Consider the following 19,421-nt stretch of genomic DNA (forward strand, 5'->3'; position numbering starts at 1 on the left):
AGTATTTTAGTCTAAAGCAAGAACTGCTCAAAAGTCCAGTCCTTCTTCTCATTAGTATTTCATTTTCTGAAAGAAGATTACTGAACCTACTTTCCTAGACATTCTTAAGTAATGGATAGATAATTGCCCAGAATGTTCAGGAATCTTACAAGGTTCCCTTTCAGCCCCACGGTACTATAACTCAAATATTTCATAACTCCACAGTCCTTCACATTTAGTCTCTGATATATTCTAGGAAAGCAAGACTTCCACACAGTTTGGGTTTTTTTTGGTTAACCTAGGAAAGTTTGCATGTTATAGGGTATATGTAATATTGCTGTCTCCCTGTCCATGTACATAACTGTTGTTCTCTAGGATGGCTGCTATACTCTGCCCTCAGGCAGACCACCTAATGCTTTTGGGCCCAAGTTCCAAGTCTGCAAAATCAGAGCATTAATTCAGAGAAGGACCTGAGGATTTATCTTCAGTAAAGATGAAGACTTTTTTCTATGTTGCTCAAGACCATAAGGATTTCCTTATGTTTAGTTAAAGAAGCACAAAACTATGTGAGGCCTCAAGACATCACCTAATCTCAGGGTAGATGAATGTATAAAGCAGGGGTGCTATAGGACTGCTTCTGACTTTTCACTGCATCATGCATGCCCTTTAAGAATGAAAAGGGGTGGAGGAGGAATGATTTTATTGAATATATTGATGCTGAATAAAAATGTTATGTCTTCTGAAAGACTTTCATCACTAAATGAAGGTGCTATCTAACATTTACATAGAGCTTATTATATTCTAGGCATTGTAGTAAGCTCTTCACAATTACTATCTTACTGGACAGTCACAATAACCCTGGGAAGTAGGTACTGTTATTATCTCTGTTTTACAGTTGGGGAAACTGAGGCAAACAAAGGTTAAGTGATTTTAACAGGGTCCACAGCTAATAAGTGAGTGAGGTTGGATTTGAACTCAAGGCTTCCTGATGCCAGGCCTGGAACTCTGTATACTATGAAGACACCTAGCTGCCTAATTAACTAATAGTAGAAGAAAAAAATATTTCTTTACAGCAATATATTATATTGTCTAGGATAAAATAGAAACTCCAACCTACTTTTGCAACTTCATTTCCATCTTACTTATCATCACTCACTTCATGGTTGGGCCAATGTGGCCTTCTTAATGTTCCTTCTGCATGACCTCATACTTTCTACCTTTGTTCCTTTATGCTGGGATACTACTCCCCATGACTGGGGTGCATACATACTTTTGCCTCTTAAAATCTCTAGATTTCTTTGGGACTCATCTGTAGTGCAATCTTCTGCTTGAGACCTTTCCTGATTCCCCCCACGTGCTGGGGCCTTTACTCCCCCAGGCATTTTGGGGAAATGTTATAGAAAGATCTGTACATAAATATATTATATGTCTCCCTAGAAATTCCTTGAAGGCAAGGATGTTGTCTTCATATTCCAGTGCCTATCCCATAATAGGTACTTAATAAAATACCTGCTGAAGATGGATGGTTTAAAATATGGTCTAAACTATTAGGAGTAATGTTTGATTCTTTTTGTCTCTTGGACACTATCAAGTAAGAGATGAAAGCATTTCTTTCTAGTCCAACTTGGTACTGACCACATTAAACATGTTGGATGTTTTCAGTACGGAGCTTTTGGTTTAGAGAGGAATATACAGGATAGTCTTGGCTTGTGTGTATGCTTATAAATGTTGCTGCTGAGCATGGAGTCATTAAAATCCAAATGAAATAGATGATCCCACAGAAAATAACTCATGAAGACAGCAGCTAAACTAAAAGTTACCCCTGGTTACTTATATTGAAAATGATGAAATGACCATATTAAACTACCCTTGAATGACTGGGAAGAAACAGTTAGACAGTGGAGTGGTAGCCTGGGGGTATGGAACAAACAAACCAAGAAGTACCACAGTTAACTGGGAGAATATAGCTATTGTGGATACAAAAGCTCTTTACCAAGAGACACTAGCTAACCTAAACTGCAAACGTGGGTGGGAGAAGGATTATTATTAGCAGGGCTGTAGACTTAGCTGTCATGAATGGCGCCTCTCCCAGAAGACAGAACAATGTGGGCAAGACCCACAGCTGGCCAAGAGAAACTTAAGCTCTAGGAAAGGGTGCTTCAAACTATGTTAAGATCAAAACCAAAGAGAAACCCAGATACCCTGGTGGTATCGTTTTTAGCTGGCAAGCCTCAAAAGAGGCAGTAGAAATTCTACAGGATGCAACCAATGGCGTCTGCACAGCTGACATCTCTTTCAGCAGGCCCCAGCAGCTGCTCTTTATGCTTCTGACCTGTGCAATGGCGTAATCGGAGGAGTTTGTGGCCTGCATGCCCTCATTCCCACTGATCCCTACGCCAACATGAGCAGTCTGGATCATCCCCACGTCGTTGGCACCGTCCCCGATGGCAAGGGTGATGGCTTTCACATGCTTCTTAACCATGTCAACAACTTCAGACTTCTGCAAGGGAGATACTCTGGAAAGGAGGACAGAAAGAAAATTCTGGTCAGCCCTCAGCACATTACTGCACGCATCTTTCCAAAAGAGACAGCTGTAATCTACATTTAGTTGCATGAAGAGGGCAGTTATTGGAAAGTTTCCTAATTCGATACTTAAGCTTTAGTGCTCATGCCAAAAGAGGCTTTAAAAAAGACACTGGTAACTTGTGGCTTTCAAGTGTTCTCTAACTTCACAGAGAAAGCACACAACACCAGACTGAGTCAACACAGGCTGATTTGTAATCATGCTTCCCAGGTGCCTGGGTGAAGTCCTAGGTTATGAAGGTAGTTAGAATACAGTCAGTTGCAAAGGTCTTAGGGGAACGTCTTTCCAATCAATCAGAAGACCAGCACTGACAGAACTTTTGAAAGTTGTGGGCCATAGACACATTCCTTATGCAAGGGAGAGAAGGATACATAGAAATCTGCTCCCCATTACAGAAGGAAGACAGAGTTGGCAGAGCAAGGGGAAGTGGGAGATGCCCAGAGAAAAGGGAAAGGGGAAAGGAAAAGGGGGAAGTCTCTTCACCTTATTTTTAAAAGGAGACTGGGTGTTAAAAGAGCCAGGATAGATTTACGGAGACAGATGAGGGAACACAAGATCTACTCCTGCAGAAACGCAGCTTGAAGGATGGATGGGAGAACATTATAAGAGCCTTCATAAATCCAAGTTTTCTACTTGGTTTACTGAAGTACAAAACATTTCTACATAACCTAGGAAGCTGACACCACACTTTGGTCAAGTTACTGGAATTCTTGGCTCCAACTAGTTTTCAACTGTGCATATGTCTGTATTCAGATGGGGGGGTGGGGTGGAAACTGGTAAATCAAACACCTGAATCACTCTTTGAAAGAAGGAAACTCAAGTGGGTGGCCTCTCTGAATTACTCAGAGCGTATCCTGGCAGCACTGGCAAGTAAACAGTCTTGGCATTTTATCGCCTTAGTTTCACAAACAGGTTGGAGTCTTGTTAAAAAAAATTTAGGCAGACTCTATTCCTCCACCAAACCCAGCAAAAACACAAGCAAAAGAAAAATTAACATTTACAAAAATCTCTAATGAATTTTTAGAGAAGTTACACAACACCCTCCCATGAGTATTATCAGGTATCATTCTCCACCCCCAAGAGCATGGCTCCCAGCAAATTAAGTTAAATGTAATCTTTTTCAAACATCTAGCAATATTAAAGGCATGGAATCCTAGGACTTCAGAAGTGAAAGGGAACTTAGATGTTGATCCATTCCAACGTCTTCATTACTAACTCTGATAAGTAATAGTTGACAAATATTGAAGAATGATTTGAAAACTGCTTTTAAACAAATTAGAACTTAATGAAGTGTACAACTGCTTCACTTTCTACCTGACCATGCCTAGGGGTTAATAAGCAAGGAGGTCTACGTAACAACTCAAGGGGCCTCAGGGTCTACTTTTGTTAGAAGTGAGCTCTTGGGGCAGCAAGATAGAAGGGGAATAATGGGGTACTAAAAGAGTGGAGTGGGTAGGGGGTTTTCCAGAATATGAGTAACTATTTAGCTGGACTGGGGTGGCTCACTGGAATCTAAACCAAAATGGGAATCTTTGGATCTAAAGCAAAATGACAAAAGAACTTCAGGAACCTAGAGCCAAGCTCAGCCAGCCCTAGCCATATTCTGCCACTGACTGTTAAGTGAAGCAAATCAAAGACCCTTATCAACAGAAGCAAGCTCAGATTCTCAGATGAGAGGTTTCTATTATGATTGTTCCAAGCCTGGGCACCAAGATAACATAATAAACTAAGAAAACTGTCTAATTTCTAGCATTTGATTATCTTACTATATTTATCTGAGAAGTGAGAGACTCTGGGAAGGTCCATCTGCTGGCCCAAGCCATAGGAGGGGGCAACAGATGTCTGCTCCCAAAGGCCAAAAGTAAAGGGGAAAGAATCTAACTGGGCTATAAAAAATGATTCCCAGTGTTTTTAAGCATGAAATTCACATCAAGGATTTATTATACTCTCAGCTGTAATGCACTGGAACAACATAATTCTAGTACACTCTAGGGGTTCAAAACAGACTTCAAACTGCTAATTTCTACAGAAGAGAATAGATGTCATTGCTCTTCAACCCTCTATACTTAAGTATTGAAGAAGGTTACCAATTCTCTTTTTCAATCTTAACTTGTGATCTGTATTCAAATGGCATGTTCAATACATATTCCTACCAGGTAATGACTAGATACTGGCTTTCAATTTATTATAGTAAGTTTGAGGACACAAACTAGGTATTTTTTGCCCTTTCATTAAATGTTTTGGTTGATAGTGAATAAAGATACAAAATGAAAAATACTTAAATATGTATTTCTTTAATGAATATCCTATAAGCTTCCTTTCTGACCTGTGAAATGACAAAGAAAGTTCTCACTATTTTTAAAAATGATAATAATTCACTATAGAGGTACATCTATATTACAGATACTTTTCTACAGGCATATGTAATACCTATTTTTATAAATTGAATCACTGTATTTAAAGCAACTAAGTTCAACCAACCTCTTGTTGATGAGAAATTCTCACAGTAAGGCATGCTTCTATTTTCATTATGTGTATGGTAAGTATTTCAAGTACTATTTGCCCCATCAAAGAAGCTAATTGGTATAGTGGGCCTGGAGTCAGGAAGACCTGAGTTCATATCTGGCCTCAGGCCACACAGGCAGGGACTACAAAAGAAAATACTGCTGGCATCTATAAGATATTATAAAATGGGCTGTTCTGTTCACTTAAAAATAAATTTCAAGCAACTGAATAGTTTTCCCTTGAAAGTTATCATTGCCACATCAAATGTATTTTTTTTCGCATGGACAGTGGTTTTCAACTTTTTAGAAACTATAAAATATGTATATTATATAAATATATATTACATATAATATAAATTATATATAAAATTATAAAATATAAAACTATAAAACTTGTAAAAATCATTCGCATTTTAAATCAAGTATATAAGCTATATCATGAATCTAAAATCTAGCACTTCTACTATGCCATACTTACAAAAACATACTTGAAGGCATTTCTGTGGTCTAGAGCACAGCAACTTAGTTTTTATTTGTTCAAAATTAATTTCAGATTTTCAGAAAAATGGAAAAGATAAGCAGCAGCTCTAGATGAGTGCTAGGGGGTTGGGTCTAGAGCACTCCTCGTACAATGAGGCATAGCAGGATAGCAGAGGAGTTAATACAATGAGTAGGGTAAACATGAAAATTGGGTTGATCCTTGAGATGAACATTTATTATTAGAGGGAATGTATAATATTGGGAGGTCTTGCATAATAGAAGACTTTAGAGATGATTGGGCTTCAGGATCAATATAGAGCATATTTAGAAGCAATAACAGCATATATATAGTCATAGGAAGCACTATATTTTTAACACCATAAGACATCTCATGAGTTAAAGTGGTTGAGCGCCACATGAAAGGATAAAAATGCTGGAAAAGTTAAGGTTGATCAGATGCCTTGGTTGCCAACTAGACCCTGAACTGAAGTAATAAATTTTCACCTCCACAAGCACTGAAAATTATTGCATTAAATTTTACATGCAAAGGAGAAATTACCCATGTAAAGAATGCAAATACAAGGAAGGGCACATATGAGAAATAAGGCAAAAAATACGAGTGATAGTACTTGGAGTAGAATATGGTCAGTGATAATAGGATTATAGAACCATAGATTTAGAGCTTAAAGAGATCTCAAAAGTAATTCTATCTACCCTATCATTTTATAGATGATGCAACTAAGCCTCAGAGAGATTAAACGATTTTCACTTTAAAGTCACAGAGAAATGATCACGATCTGAATCCTGGTTTTCTGACTCCAAATCAAGTGCTCTTCTCATGGGGTATCACATTGGCTCTCACTAGGGTCGTTATTTTAGTTATGATTTCATAAAACAAAGAACAGGCATTTAACCAAGAGACTTAGGCAGAAATGGCTAAGAAACTTGGCTAAGATCACAAAGCTACCTAGTGGCAGAACAAGGACTAGTGATGAATTTTATGTCTGTTGCCTAAGAATCAGACTCATTAAGTTCTGAGAGATATCATATGATTGACAAAGGGGTGAAGAATTTTCAGTAAGTATTTAATAAATGCTAATTGATTAGATTGATTTTTCAGTCAAAACAACTCTGGAAGACCATCTACCAAGACATAAAAGGGCTGCAATCTGTGTTCATGGAGGGAGTATGCATGCCAATGAAATCACACATTCCTGATGTATTGACATATTTACAGAAAAAAGGAAAACCACTTAATAGTATGTATATTTATATCTCTATATCCATATATAATCACCTAACCCATGATTCATCTGTATAGGTGCTCCTTCTACCGACACTGATCACAGTCTTTCTCCTACCTTATTGTTTAATGAGTAGCTGTTCATCAGTCCACAGCCTGGTGATGAGCTTTTCTGAACTTTGTACATCTAGTGTCTGAGGACCAGCCTATTCATAATGTTGCCAACCCTCCACCTGAAGCTTTTATTTCTGTTACTGCCTTGTCATTTAAAAGAACAGTACCATGGAAACACCTCTGGGGATGAATCTTGTTTCCTTCAGTTGTATTGTGAAAATGAGTTGTATCCTATAGATTTATACTGTTATGTTCTCTCTCTACTTCTGGAAGACTATATCAACCTCAATAAAACATTCCAGAGATTGTACTCTTATTTAAATGTGAAACATGGGCATTTCTCACCAAATGCCATGCTATCTAAATGCTGACCATGAGTAACAACTGGACCAGGACCACAAAGTAACAGAGTACTGACAAGACTCAGAATTATTCATTATCAGCCAGTAATCAGTCGAAAAGCACTTATTACATATTTACTAATTGCCAATTGATACCTATATTTATTACTACATTTATCCAATCCCAAAGATGGAATGTTTAATTTTCCTTCTATAAGTATATCTCCAAAGCCCTACTCCACCTCATAGAGACAGGGAGGTGACACTTCTCTGATTGTAATGGCTATATCATCATGGTATAAGCTTTTAAGGGTCCTATAAAACTGTAAAAACTTTGACTAAGGGTCCAGGATTTGAAAAGGAGCAACTAGGTAGCAGAGCAAATAGAACTCTGGGTCTGAAGTCAGTAAAACTTAAGTTCAAATGTGACCTCAGACAACTGCCAGATGTGTGACCCTGGGGATTGGACTTAACTTCTATTTGCCTCAGTTTCCACATCTGTAAAATGGTGATAAAAGCACCTACTCTGCATGGTTGTTGTGAGGATCAAATGAGATAATAATTGTAAAGCTTTTAGCACAGTGCCTGGCATACATCAAGTGCTCTATAAATATTAGCTATTATTAAGAACACAGAGCTTCAGAATGGTGGGTTTTTGGCAACAATCGGACTTAAGGGACCTATAATCAATATTTAATCCCCAGTGAAATCATTGAATTCTTGAAGCAGTGAAGTACACTAAGGCTCATTTAATAAAGGATAAGAGACTAGTCTGTAACTGAGCCAAGATAAAAAATTTCCATGTTCTCAAATCAATTCTCCTATACACAAATGTCTATGTCTTCCATATTCCAGGATGAAAGATTAAATGCTGTACTCGAAAGTGAAAAACAAAGAAAAATAACATTTTACTGCTATTTTTCATATAACCACTCTACACATTTACACGACAGAAGAATACCTTTTAAATTCATTTGACCTTGCTAGAAATGGTGGTGTACTCCTATAATCCCTGCTACTGGTGAACTGAGGCTGGTGAATTCCTTGAGTTGGGGAGCTGAGCTACAACAGGACTGAAGCTGACTGGGTATCTATGCTAAGTCTAGTGCCAATAAGGTGAGCCCCAGGGAGGAGAGCACCACTAGGCTTCTTTGGTTACTTATTTTAATCAGAATCATAGTTTATTTTTCACTTTGCATGAACTATATTTACATATAAATGAATATTTTTAAATAAATAAGCATACTGATACATAAATTCATGAATAATTTCACCTCTGGTACTCTACTCATCTGAAGTTATCCTCAGGTAATATCAAAATCCTTTTCCCAAACTATGAAATTCTTCCATTATTACAGAAATTTTTAAAGCTGGGATCATTTTGAGAATTGATTTTAGAGAAAAAGAAAAGAGTGAAATACCACTGGACCTTGGCTACCATGAAATACTGAATACTTATTCTTATCTCCTAAGAATTCCTTTCTACTAACAAGCAAATCATAGGCTTTGAGGACAGTCTAAGGTTCTTTGAGATGAATGTAGAAACCTCTTTCATGAAGGAGTTGTAAGATGGTCTCTGAGGTTCCTTCCATCTCTAATTAGAGCACTAGTCCTGTGACACAGGGACATAGTCATACATACAGCCAAAGCAGCCCATGCTTTTGGAGGTACTTTCTGAAAATGAGGTCTTTGTCAGTAGAAGGTTAATGATTTCACAATCAAGGGTTGGCTGCAAAAATATTGTTTTATTCAATATTCTCTTTTGGAGAGCATGTGAGGTATAAAATTGATGCTATTTTATAGAAGATTATAAAATAGTCCCTCTTTTTAGGGAGCAAAACAATTAAGACTGTATTCAAGGAGTAGTCCTGCATTCCAATAGCAAAATACCTTAGCAAATCAGACCTCCTCTAAAAATTGTTGAAAAAAAGGTGAACCACACATTGCGTAAAAACTTAATAGATTCATTGTCATGAATTATATACTGTTTTCTGTTCAGTGGAATTGACTTGCTACAGTGTGTTTCTATTTGGGCTTGGGGATAAGCAGAATGGGAGAGCAGATTTGGAAGACTGGGATTTAAATAAGAGACATTAGATCCTTCTGTTCCCAGGCTGCAACAGGGCATAAAATAGCACATTTAAATACCTTAATGTCTTTAACACAAAACATATTCATTTGATACTCTACTTCCTTGAAATGCTTTATTAATGTACTCTAGGCACTTCTAGGAGCTTGTCTTTCTGGAAGTGAACATACCCTTCCTCAGTTCTACCACCAGCTTCACTAGCATTTCAACATTTCATGCCTGACCTCTTCTGTGAGGAAGATGAATGATCAGAAATAGCATAAAAATAAAGAAGCCGAGAAAAGTCAGATTTTTGACATCTCAGAGTCATCTTACATCACCTAAAGACCAGGCCATTATAGTTCATGTGTCCCTGAAAATGACCACCAAGATATTTAGTAAAATGGTTTTAATTAGGACCGTGCTTCACCTGTTACCTGTGTCTGAAGCAAAATGAACAAAAGATCATTGGATTAGGAATTCCCTACCTGGCTGGGGTTGCATCTTAAGCCGTACTGTACACAAAGTACCATGGCCTATCAACCTGACCCTTTGTCAGGTTCCAGTTCAAATCAAAATATGACAGAGGCATAGTGAAACACACATGAGGGCTGCCAGCATGGCAAAATACTTCACACCTAGTTTCCTTGGCTCAGGGTCTATCTCCACTACTTCATCTGAGGGATAAATTGTGGTCAAAAATGTGTATGAAAAACAGGCAAAAAGTATAAGCCTGTCTGCCGTAACTTCCAACAAAGATAACAAGAATAATAATAGACTCATGCATTAATTAGACACTACATAGGCTTTTGTTTTCTATTTTCCTCTCCCCTCCTCACATACAAGGTATGTGCACCTAACACAGGTGTAGATACCCCATCTCCTTTATGTGTCCCCTTACTAACTCTCTGAGCTCATTTCCCCTTAATCTGAACCCACATTGACAGATTTAGGCTTCTCAAGGAAGGCATTTGTTATAACTACTCAGAGAGGAAATAGGAGAGAATGGTGACATGTTAGGACCCAGAAAAAAAAACCATCCTCCTGAAACATCCTATTTAAGCTGTAACAAAAAGAAACCCAAAGAAAAATAGGTGTAAATCCAAGACTTCACAAAAAGACAATCAGAATCCTACGGAAGCTTTGAGGACAGGTAAGGCAGAGTAGATAGGAGACAAGGTGCAAAAGGAACGCCAGTCCAACAGCAGGAAACAGCCTGACCAGCAGCTGAAGGAGCCATCAAAGGAGAGAGTGCCAGACTTCTGCTCAGTGCAGCCTATGCTCCAGCCATAGCAGGAAAAAGGGCCAGTGTAGCAAACTCGTGGAGTAAAAGCATCTTCTAAGGTCTTTACAGGAGGCTTTCCAGAATAATCAGCAACATCTGATTGGGCCCTGCCAAGATTATCACCAGATTACAAAACTCTGGGTTTGGAGCCATGAAAGGAGGAGTCCGAACTAGTAAGAGATAAAACCATAATTATGTCCTTGGGAGGATGAACCCAAACCAGCAATTCCTGTAGAAGATGAGACCTAGTCTTAGCCATTTCATCCAAGACTAAACAGTATCTACACACACCACCCACAGGTACAGAAGGAGTAGAGAAACTGACCTGGAAATAGAAGTAAACAGAAGAAAATGAAGAAATATGAACTGAGAGAAGTTCATGGGGGAGAACTCAAAAGAAGAGAGTAACTCTACAAGTATAAGTAGAACCTCGGGGAAAAAGGATATCTTAGACAAGGGTTATAAAAGCAGATAAAATAAATGAAATAAGGGATACAAAATATAGTGTTAAAGGGAACAATAGCTGGGGAAGAAAAAGTAGCATGGAGAACTTATAGCTTAGGACAGAGGTAAATATTACCCAAGAACTGAACTCCCTGAAAATTAAAGTGGGCCAAACAAAAAGCAGTGATTCTACAACAAACAAGAAATACTAAAAACAAAAACAAAAGGCTGAAGGAAAAAAAAAAGAAAATCAAAGGTATCTCCTGTCAAAACAAAGAACCTAGAAAATAAATCAAAGAGAAACAAATCTGAAAATCATCGGGGAAAACCCCCCAAACAAAACAAGACCTAGATAGCGCAGTTGAAGAAAATATGAATGAAAACTCTCCAGACCATTAGAACCAAAAGACAAAGTTTAATAAGAAAAGAATCTACTGTTCTCCTGACTCTCAGGGACATCATAGTCAAAATCCAGAGGTTCCAAGTCAGAGAAAAATACCACAAGTAACCATAATAAAAAAGGTTAAATACTGAGCAGACATAGTCAGGATCACACAAGACTTGACTACTAAAACTATACAGAGAAAAACTTGTAACATGATATTTCAAAAGACACTGAACCAAGATTATCCTTCCTAGTAAAAGGAAGTATAATCCTAGTGGAGTAAATGGATTTGTAATGAAATAAAGAACTTTAAATGTCCTTGAGAAAAGACCCCAACAGAATAAAAACTCTGAAATGAAAATTTAGGAGTAAAGTGAAACAAAGAAAGGCAAATATATTTGACCAATTGTCAGGGGTCATATTGAATTGTTCACATTCTAACAGAGGCAAAAGAAAGTGTCCTCCCTCATGGAGAAAGGTGGAGAGGACTTGAGAGTATTTTTATTTTGATGGCCTTTAAAGGAGAGCGGAAAGGGAATATATGGAGGAGGAAAAGAAGATGAAGGAGAGAGAACTTCCCATGTTACATAAAGGAGTGCAGGAGGTAAAATGATACACACAAGGAAGGTGTAGGAGGGAGCAGGCATGCCTACAATCTCATTTTTATTTGAGCTGAATAAAAAGATGGTTGAAAATACACACACACACACACACACACACACACACTCACACAGAGTTTCATGTAGAAATACATTATTGTTAACAGGGAGAAGGGAGGGGACAGAGAAGCCAGAATAAGTGAGGAGTCATAGGAAAACAAACTGTATTGTCAGAGGGTGGATCTTTAAAGGGGAATTAAAAGGAAGGAACCAAAAACTAAAAACCTGTGATAAGAGGCAGAGCCAAGAAGAAATGAAGAAAAGCAATGGAGAAGCAGATCACTTCCATTTTATATTACTATTGTTAAGAAAACTCCCTTTTTCCTTCACTTTTTCTTTCCTTACAAATAGTGCAAGGAGCAAAGACAGAAGGTATGAGAACAGAATAGAGGTAAATATACAATTAAAAATCACAACAGTGAGAGTGCCTGAGTTGAATTCATCCATAAAATGGAGGGCAGAAGAATGGATTAAAAAGCCAATGTCAAAAAATATGTGGTTTATAAGAAATACACTTGAAATTTTTCACACAGAGTTAAAAATAAGGGGCTGATGTAAAATCAATTAAAATCAATTACAAATCAGCTGAATTCAGAAAAAGCAAGGGAAGCTTTAGATGAGGAGACAGTAAGAGTAGCCACAATAAAGTGACAAGAAGGGAAGCTACATTTAGCAAAAAGGTACCATACAGAGATGATGAGTTTTTATTGATACATACACACACACACACACACACACACACACACAAACACACGCACGCACACACACGCACATTTATACCGAACAGCATAGAATCCAAATAGAAGAAAATGTAATTGAATTGCGGGGAGGTGGGGAGGGAAGGGGTAAGACACACAACTATAATAAGAAAATGCAATATATTCTGTTGAAACCAATCTAACAAAAAGATGAATAAGAAAGACGATAAGGACTTTAAAACTTTTAAAATGTTAGATATGATAGATCTCTGGCAAAAACTATATGGGACCACACTGAAGTTTGCACTTTTCTCAGAACTGCATATCACCTTCACAGAAAAAAAAAAAAAGCTATAATACAGAAGTACTGAGTTAGATACCAAATAGTGGGGTATAAAAACTTCAGGGGAGCGGAGCCAAGATGATGGAGTAGAAACACACAAATACGCAAGCTTTGAACCCACAGCCCATGAAATATCTGTAGAAAAGAGCTGCCAATAAATTCGGGAGCAGGAGAAGCCACAGAACAGCGGAACGGACGAGATTTCTGTTCCAGAGAGCCTGAAAACCTCTCGCAAAAGGTTCTTCACGCTGTGGACGCAGAGCAGAGGCCAGCCCTGTGGTGGCCACCCAGCGCTGAGAGGAGCAGATCTGAGCAGGCTTCAGGGACAGAATCTCCAGCAGCTGCGCGGGTCCCTCCACCCACAGGTGACAAGGGTCTATGAGAGGGTCTCTTTGGCGGGTCAAGAGGGGAGTGGGGAGCCCCCATGACTCAGGCCCCTTCGGGAGACACCAGTGGAGGTGGGAGCAGACAGGCCTGCCCAGATCCATTGTTGAAGGTCTCTGAATAAACCCCCTGAGGGAACTGAGCCCGTGAGGCGGCCCTGCCCCGACCCGGGCAGCTGAACTTGATCTCACACTGAATAGCAGCCTTGCCCCCCCCAAAGCCCTGAGGCCAGGAAGCAGCATTTGAGTCTCAGACCCCAAGCGCTGTCTGGGAGGATCCAGAGGCGAGGTGGGTGTGAGGAGAATATTCAGAGGTCAAGTCACTGGCTGGGAAAATGCCCAGAAAAGGGAAAAAAACCAAGACTATAGAGGGTTACTTTCTTGGTGAGCAGGTTTCTCCTCCCCTCCTTTCTGATGAGGAAGAACAATGCTTACTATCAGGGAAAGACATGGAAGTCAGGGCTTCTGTATCCCAGCGCACTCAATGGGATCAGACCATGGAAAAGCTCAAAAAGAGCTCAGAAAATTTTGAAAATTATGTTAGAGAGGTGGAGGAAAAACTGGGAAGAGCAATGAAAGACATGCAAGCAAAGTATGAACAGCAGGTCAGCACCCTGTTAAAGGAGACCCAAAAAAATGCTGAAGAAAATACCACCCTGAAAAATAGGCTAACTCAATTGGCAAAGGAGGTTCAAGAAGCCAATGAGGAGAAGAATGTTCTCAAAAGCAGAATTAGCCAAATGGAAAAGGAGATTCAAAAGCTCACTGAAGAAAATAGTTCTTTCAAAATTAGAATGGAACAGATGGAGGCTAATGACTTTATGAGAAACCAAGAAATCACAAAACAAAACCAAAAGAATGAAAAAATGGAAGATAATGTGAAATATCTCATTGGAAAAACAACTGACCTGGAAAATAGATCCAGGAGAGACAATTTAAAAATTATGGGCCTACCTGAAAGCCATGATCAAAAAAAAGAGCCTAGACATCATCTTTCATGAAATTAGCAAGGAAAACTGCCCTGAGATTCTAGAACCAGAGGGCAAATTAAGTATTCAAGGAATCCATAGATCACCACCTGAAAGAGATCCAAAAAGAGAAACTCCTAGGAATATTGTGGCCAAATTCCAGAGTTCCCAGGTCAAGGAGAAAATATTGCAAGCAGCTAGAAAGAAACAATTCAAGTATTGTGGAAATACAATCAGGATAACACAAGATCTAGCAGCTTCTACATTAAGGGATCGAAGGGCATGGAACAGGATATTCCAGAAGTCAAAGGAACTAGGACTAAAACCAAGAATCACCTACCCAGCAAAACTGAGTATAATACTTCAGGGGAAAAATTGGTCTTTCAATGAAATAGAGGACTTTCAAGCATTCTTGATGAAAAGACCAGAGCTAAAAAGAAAATTTGACTTTCAAACACAAGAATGAAGAGAAGCATGAAAAGGTAAACAGCAAAGAGAAGTCATAAGGGACTTATAAAAGTAGAACTGTTTACATTCCTACATGGAAAGACAACATTAATAACTCTTGAAACTATTCAGTATCTGGGTACTGGGTTGGATTACACACACACACATGCACACGCACACACACATAGAGACAGAGTGCGCAGAGTGAATTGAATAGGATGGGATCATATCTTAAAAAAAATGAAATCAAGCAGTGAGAGAGAAATATATGGGAGGAGAAAGGGAGAAATGGAATGGGGCAAATTATCTCTCATAAAAGAGGCAAGCAAAAGACTTTTTTTAGTTTGGGGAAAAAGAGGGGAGGTGAGAGAAAAACATGAAGTTTACTCTGATCACATTCCACTAAAGGAAGGAATAAAATGCACACTCATTTTGGTATGAAAACCTATCTTACAATACAGGAAAGCGGGGGATAAGGGGATAAACAGGGTGGGGGGGACGATGGAAGGGAGGGCATGGGGAGGAGGGTGCAATTTGAGGTCGACACTCACGGGGAGGGACAGGATCAAAAGAGAGAATAGAAGTAATTGGGGGCAGGATAGGATGGAGGGAAATATAGTTAGTCTTATGCAACACGACTATTATGGAAGTCATTTGCAAAACTACACAGATTTGGCCTATATTGAATTGCTTGCCTTCCAAAGGGAGGGGGTGGGGAGGGAGGGAGGAAAAAGAAGTTGGAACTCAAAGTTTTAGGAACAACTGTCGAGTACTGTTCTTGCTGCTAGGAAATAAGAAATACAGGTAAAGGGATATAGAAAGTTATTTGGCCCAACAGGACAGAGGAGAGGATGGAGACAAGGGCAGAGAGGAATGATGGAGGAGAGAGCAGATTGGTGATGGGGGCAATTGGAATCCTCGGTGTTTTGGGGTGGGGGGAGGGGACAAGGGAGGAGAAAATTTGGAGCCCAAAATTCTGTGAAAATGAATGTTAAAAGTTAAATAAACAAATAAATTTTAAAAAAAACCCACAAAAATTCAGAAAAGCAAAAATACTCACTATATGATTTACTAACCATAATGCAATAAAATTTACACACGATAAAGAACCTCAGAAGAAAAGATTAAATTTAACTGGAGACTGAATATGTGTAGGGAGGGGGGGTAGTCAGAAAAATAATAGAAATAAAATAGTAAAACTTTTGGGATGCAGCTAAAAGGGGGGATTTATCTCTCTAAACATATTTATAAAGAAAAAAAGAAAGAGAATAGATCAATGAATTGGTCTTACAACTAGAAAAAAACCTAGAAAAGTAGTAAATAAAAATTCAACTAAACATCGTAATAGTAATTCTGAAAATCAAAGAAAAGAATAACAAAAATCAAAGCAAACAACACACTGAATTGATAACTGAGATCTTGATTTTTTTGTGGGGGAGGGGATCTGTTAAAATACATAAATAGTAAGTCTGGTTTTAAAAAACTATAGAAAAATCTTATTGTTTATAACACAAATGAAAAAAGAATTCATAGCAAGTGAAGATGAAATAAAGTTATCAGAAATTATTTTGCCCAATTATATGCTCACAAAAGAGACAGCATATGTAAAATGGATGAATATTTACAAAAATATAAACTATGCTGATTAAAGGAACAAGACATATTATTTAAATAGTCCAGTATCAGGAAAAGATTGGACATGCCATAAAATGAAATCCTCAAGGAAAAAAAAAAAGAACCAGATGGACTTACAAGTGAATTCTATCAAAAAGTAACAGAAAATTCCAATATTACATAAACTGAAATAAGAAAAGTAGGAACTATTCCAAAATTTATCTATGATACAAATATGGTCTTTACAGGGACCGAGAAGAGACAAAGCAGAGAAAGAAACCTATAGGCCAATATCCCTAATGAATATCGACACAATTTTTGCTAATATTAACAAAGAAATGACAACATGTTAGAAAGATAATATAGTATTATCATGTTGGATTTCTCTCAAGAAAATAAGAGTGGTTCAATATAAACAAAACTCTAAATATATGTTTCACTGGCATAGCATTAAATCTATAAATGAACTTTAATGCTATTGTTACTTTTATTGTATTGGCATGCCCTAGCCACAAGCACTGCATGTTTCTCCAACTATTTAAGATACTCTTTATTATTTTAAGGACCATTTTTAATTGAATCTGTAGAATTACCGAGTGTGTTCAGGTAGATTGCCTATAATATCTTATTGTATATATTTTGCAGCTATTTTGAATGAGGTTTTCCCTATTTTCTGCCCCTGGAATTTTGTTTTTATATATGATGCTACTGATTTTTGTGGGTTGTCTTTTATTTTCTTTGTTTATTTATTCTACGGGGCAACACAGTTTTGGTGTATTGTTGGAACCAGGTTAAAACGTAACTGATAAGTTTAACAAAATACCTTAGATAATGATAATTTGTCTTTTTCTAAATCAATATGCCAGCACCTTTGGTGGCACAGTGAATATAGCGCTAGGCCTAAAGTCAGGAAGATCTGAGTTCCCATCTGGCCTCAGAAACTTACAAGGTATGTGACCCTGAGCAAATCATTTAGCCCTCTTTGCCACAGTTTCCTCATCTATAAAATAAGCTGGAGAAGGAAATGGTAAAACGTTTCAGTGTCTTTGCCAAGAAAACCCCAAATGTTACCCATGAAGGGACAGATGTGACTGATATGACTGAAAACAAATACCAAAGGCCAATATGCATCTCTTAGGAATCGACCTGTATTTGAGTTTGACACCATCGTCCTGATTTCTTAAGTAGCTAGTCAGTAAACTAGCATTTATTAAACATCCTACTATGTAGCAGGCACAGCACTAAGCACTGAGGATACAAAGGCAAAAAGACAAACAAAAAAAGAAAAAAAAAACCCAGATCTGATCTCAAGGCGTGGCAAACAATTGTCAACTAGTACAAACAAGATATACATGGGATAAATTGGGTATAGTCTCAGAAAAACTGAGAAAGGCTTGTTGTATGAAGTATGACTTTTAGCTGAGATTTAAGGAAACAAAGAGGTGGAAAGAGGAGAGGGCTGCAGAAACGGGGGCTTCCCACCAAGCATGGTTGGAGTTTGGAGACTGAATGCTGTGCTCAAGGAATAGCAAGAAAGTCAGTATAACTATACTGCACTGTATCTGGAGGGGAGTAAGGTAGAGGAAGACTGGCTATGTAGAAAGGGGCCAAGGGATGAAGCATTTTGTATTTGATCTTGGAGGTAATAATTATAGCCACCACTTTAGAACACTTTAAGTTTACCAGTGTTTTCCATATATTAATTCAACAGATCCTCCCAATAACTTTCCAAGGTAGGTGCTATTATTATCCTCTGTATTACAGATGAGGACACTGGAGGCTGAGAGCCTTAAGTTACTTGCCCAGGGTCACACAGCTAGGAAGTGGTCTGAGACAGGATTTGAATTTAGGTCTTCCTGACTCAAGTCCTGGTATCTATTCACTGTTCCTATTAGTTACTGGAATTTACTGAATGATATTGAGGGAGGGGAGAGTTTGTAGAGAAGGAGGTGATTTGGTCAGAAGAGAAAAGGAACAAGAATTTGTTAAAGTGCTTACCATGTGCCAGGCACCTTACAAATGTAATCTTATTTGATTCTCACAACTACTCTGTGAGGTAGCTGCTATTATGACCCCCACTCCATGGTTAAACAGGAAGAGAGAGAATAAATGACTTACCATGGTCACACAGCTAATAAGTGTCTGAGGCTAGATTTGAACTTGTCTCCCCATCTCCAGGCTTAGGTACCCTATATACTGCATCACCTCTTTGTCTACTATCACATTAGAAAGACTCCTATTTCTACACTTTGAATGATCTTTCCCATAAATGACTACCCTTTTGTTCAGTCATTTTTGAGTTGTGTCTGACTATTCATGACCCTATTTGGGTTTTCTTGGCAAAGATACTGGAGTGTTTTGCCATTTCTTTCTCCAGTTCATTTTACAGATGAGGAAACTGAAGCAAGTAGTTTAAGTGATTTGCCCAGGGTCACACAGCTAATATGTGCCTGAACTCAGGAAGGACAAGTCTTTCTGACTCCAGGTCCAGTGCTCTATCCACTAAACCACCTACCTCACCTTAAGAGCCCTATTGATGTCTTTCTCTTTCTCCTTTTGTATTTAAATCTTAGTAGTGTTGAGAAACGAAAATTTATTTCATTGTTTATTCCTTCCTTGGTAGTTTTATTTGGTGTTCTTTATACTTATACACCGAATGCTATGATCACATCTTTCTTAATTTTTTTTTTATTTTTGCAAGAGTGCTTCATATACCTCTCTTTCATTGAACATCTCATCATTTTTCCATGACAATTAGGCTCAAATTTGCAGAGTTTATCATTTGGGGTAGGATTTTGAGTTTCTTTTTCAGAATATATTATTTCAAACCTTTCTGTGCTTTGTGGTAAGCAGAATATTATTCTTTGAATTTTTTATGTTTC

The 19,421-nt window shown here is 38.1% G+C and overlaps 1 protein-coding gene across 8 annotated transcripts in view; it reads right to left on the reverse strand.

Moving 5' to 3' along the window:
- ATP8A2 (ATPase phospholipid transporting 8A2) overlaps window positions 1-19,421 on the reverse strand; it is a 761,757-nt gene that overhangs the window by 267,453 nt on the left and 474,883 nt on the right. For all 8 annotated transcript variants that reach the window (XM_072611751.1, XM_072611756.1, XM_072611754.1 and 5 more), the window contains one exon: window positions 2,312-2,495. In XM_072611751.1, the coding sequence (XP_072467852.1) occupies window positions 2,312-2,495 (184 nt within the window). The remainder of the gene's footprint in view (window positions 1-2,311; window positions 2,496-19,421) is intronic.

The sequence above is a fragment of the Notamacropus eugenii genome, chromosome 5 (genome assembly GCF_028372415.1).
Source record: "Notamacropus eugenii isolate mMacEug1 chromosome 5, mMacEug1.pri_v2, whole genome shotgun sequence".
In the NCBI taxonomy this organism is placed as follows: domain Eukaryota; kingdom Metazoa; phylum Chordata; class Mammalia; order Diprotodontia; family Macropodidae; genus Notamacropus; species Notamacropus eugenii.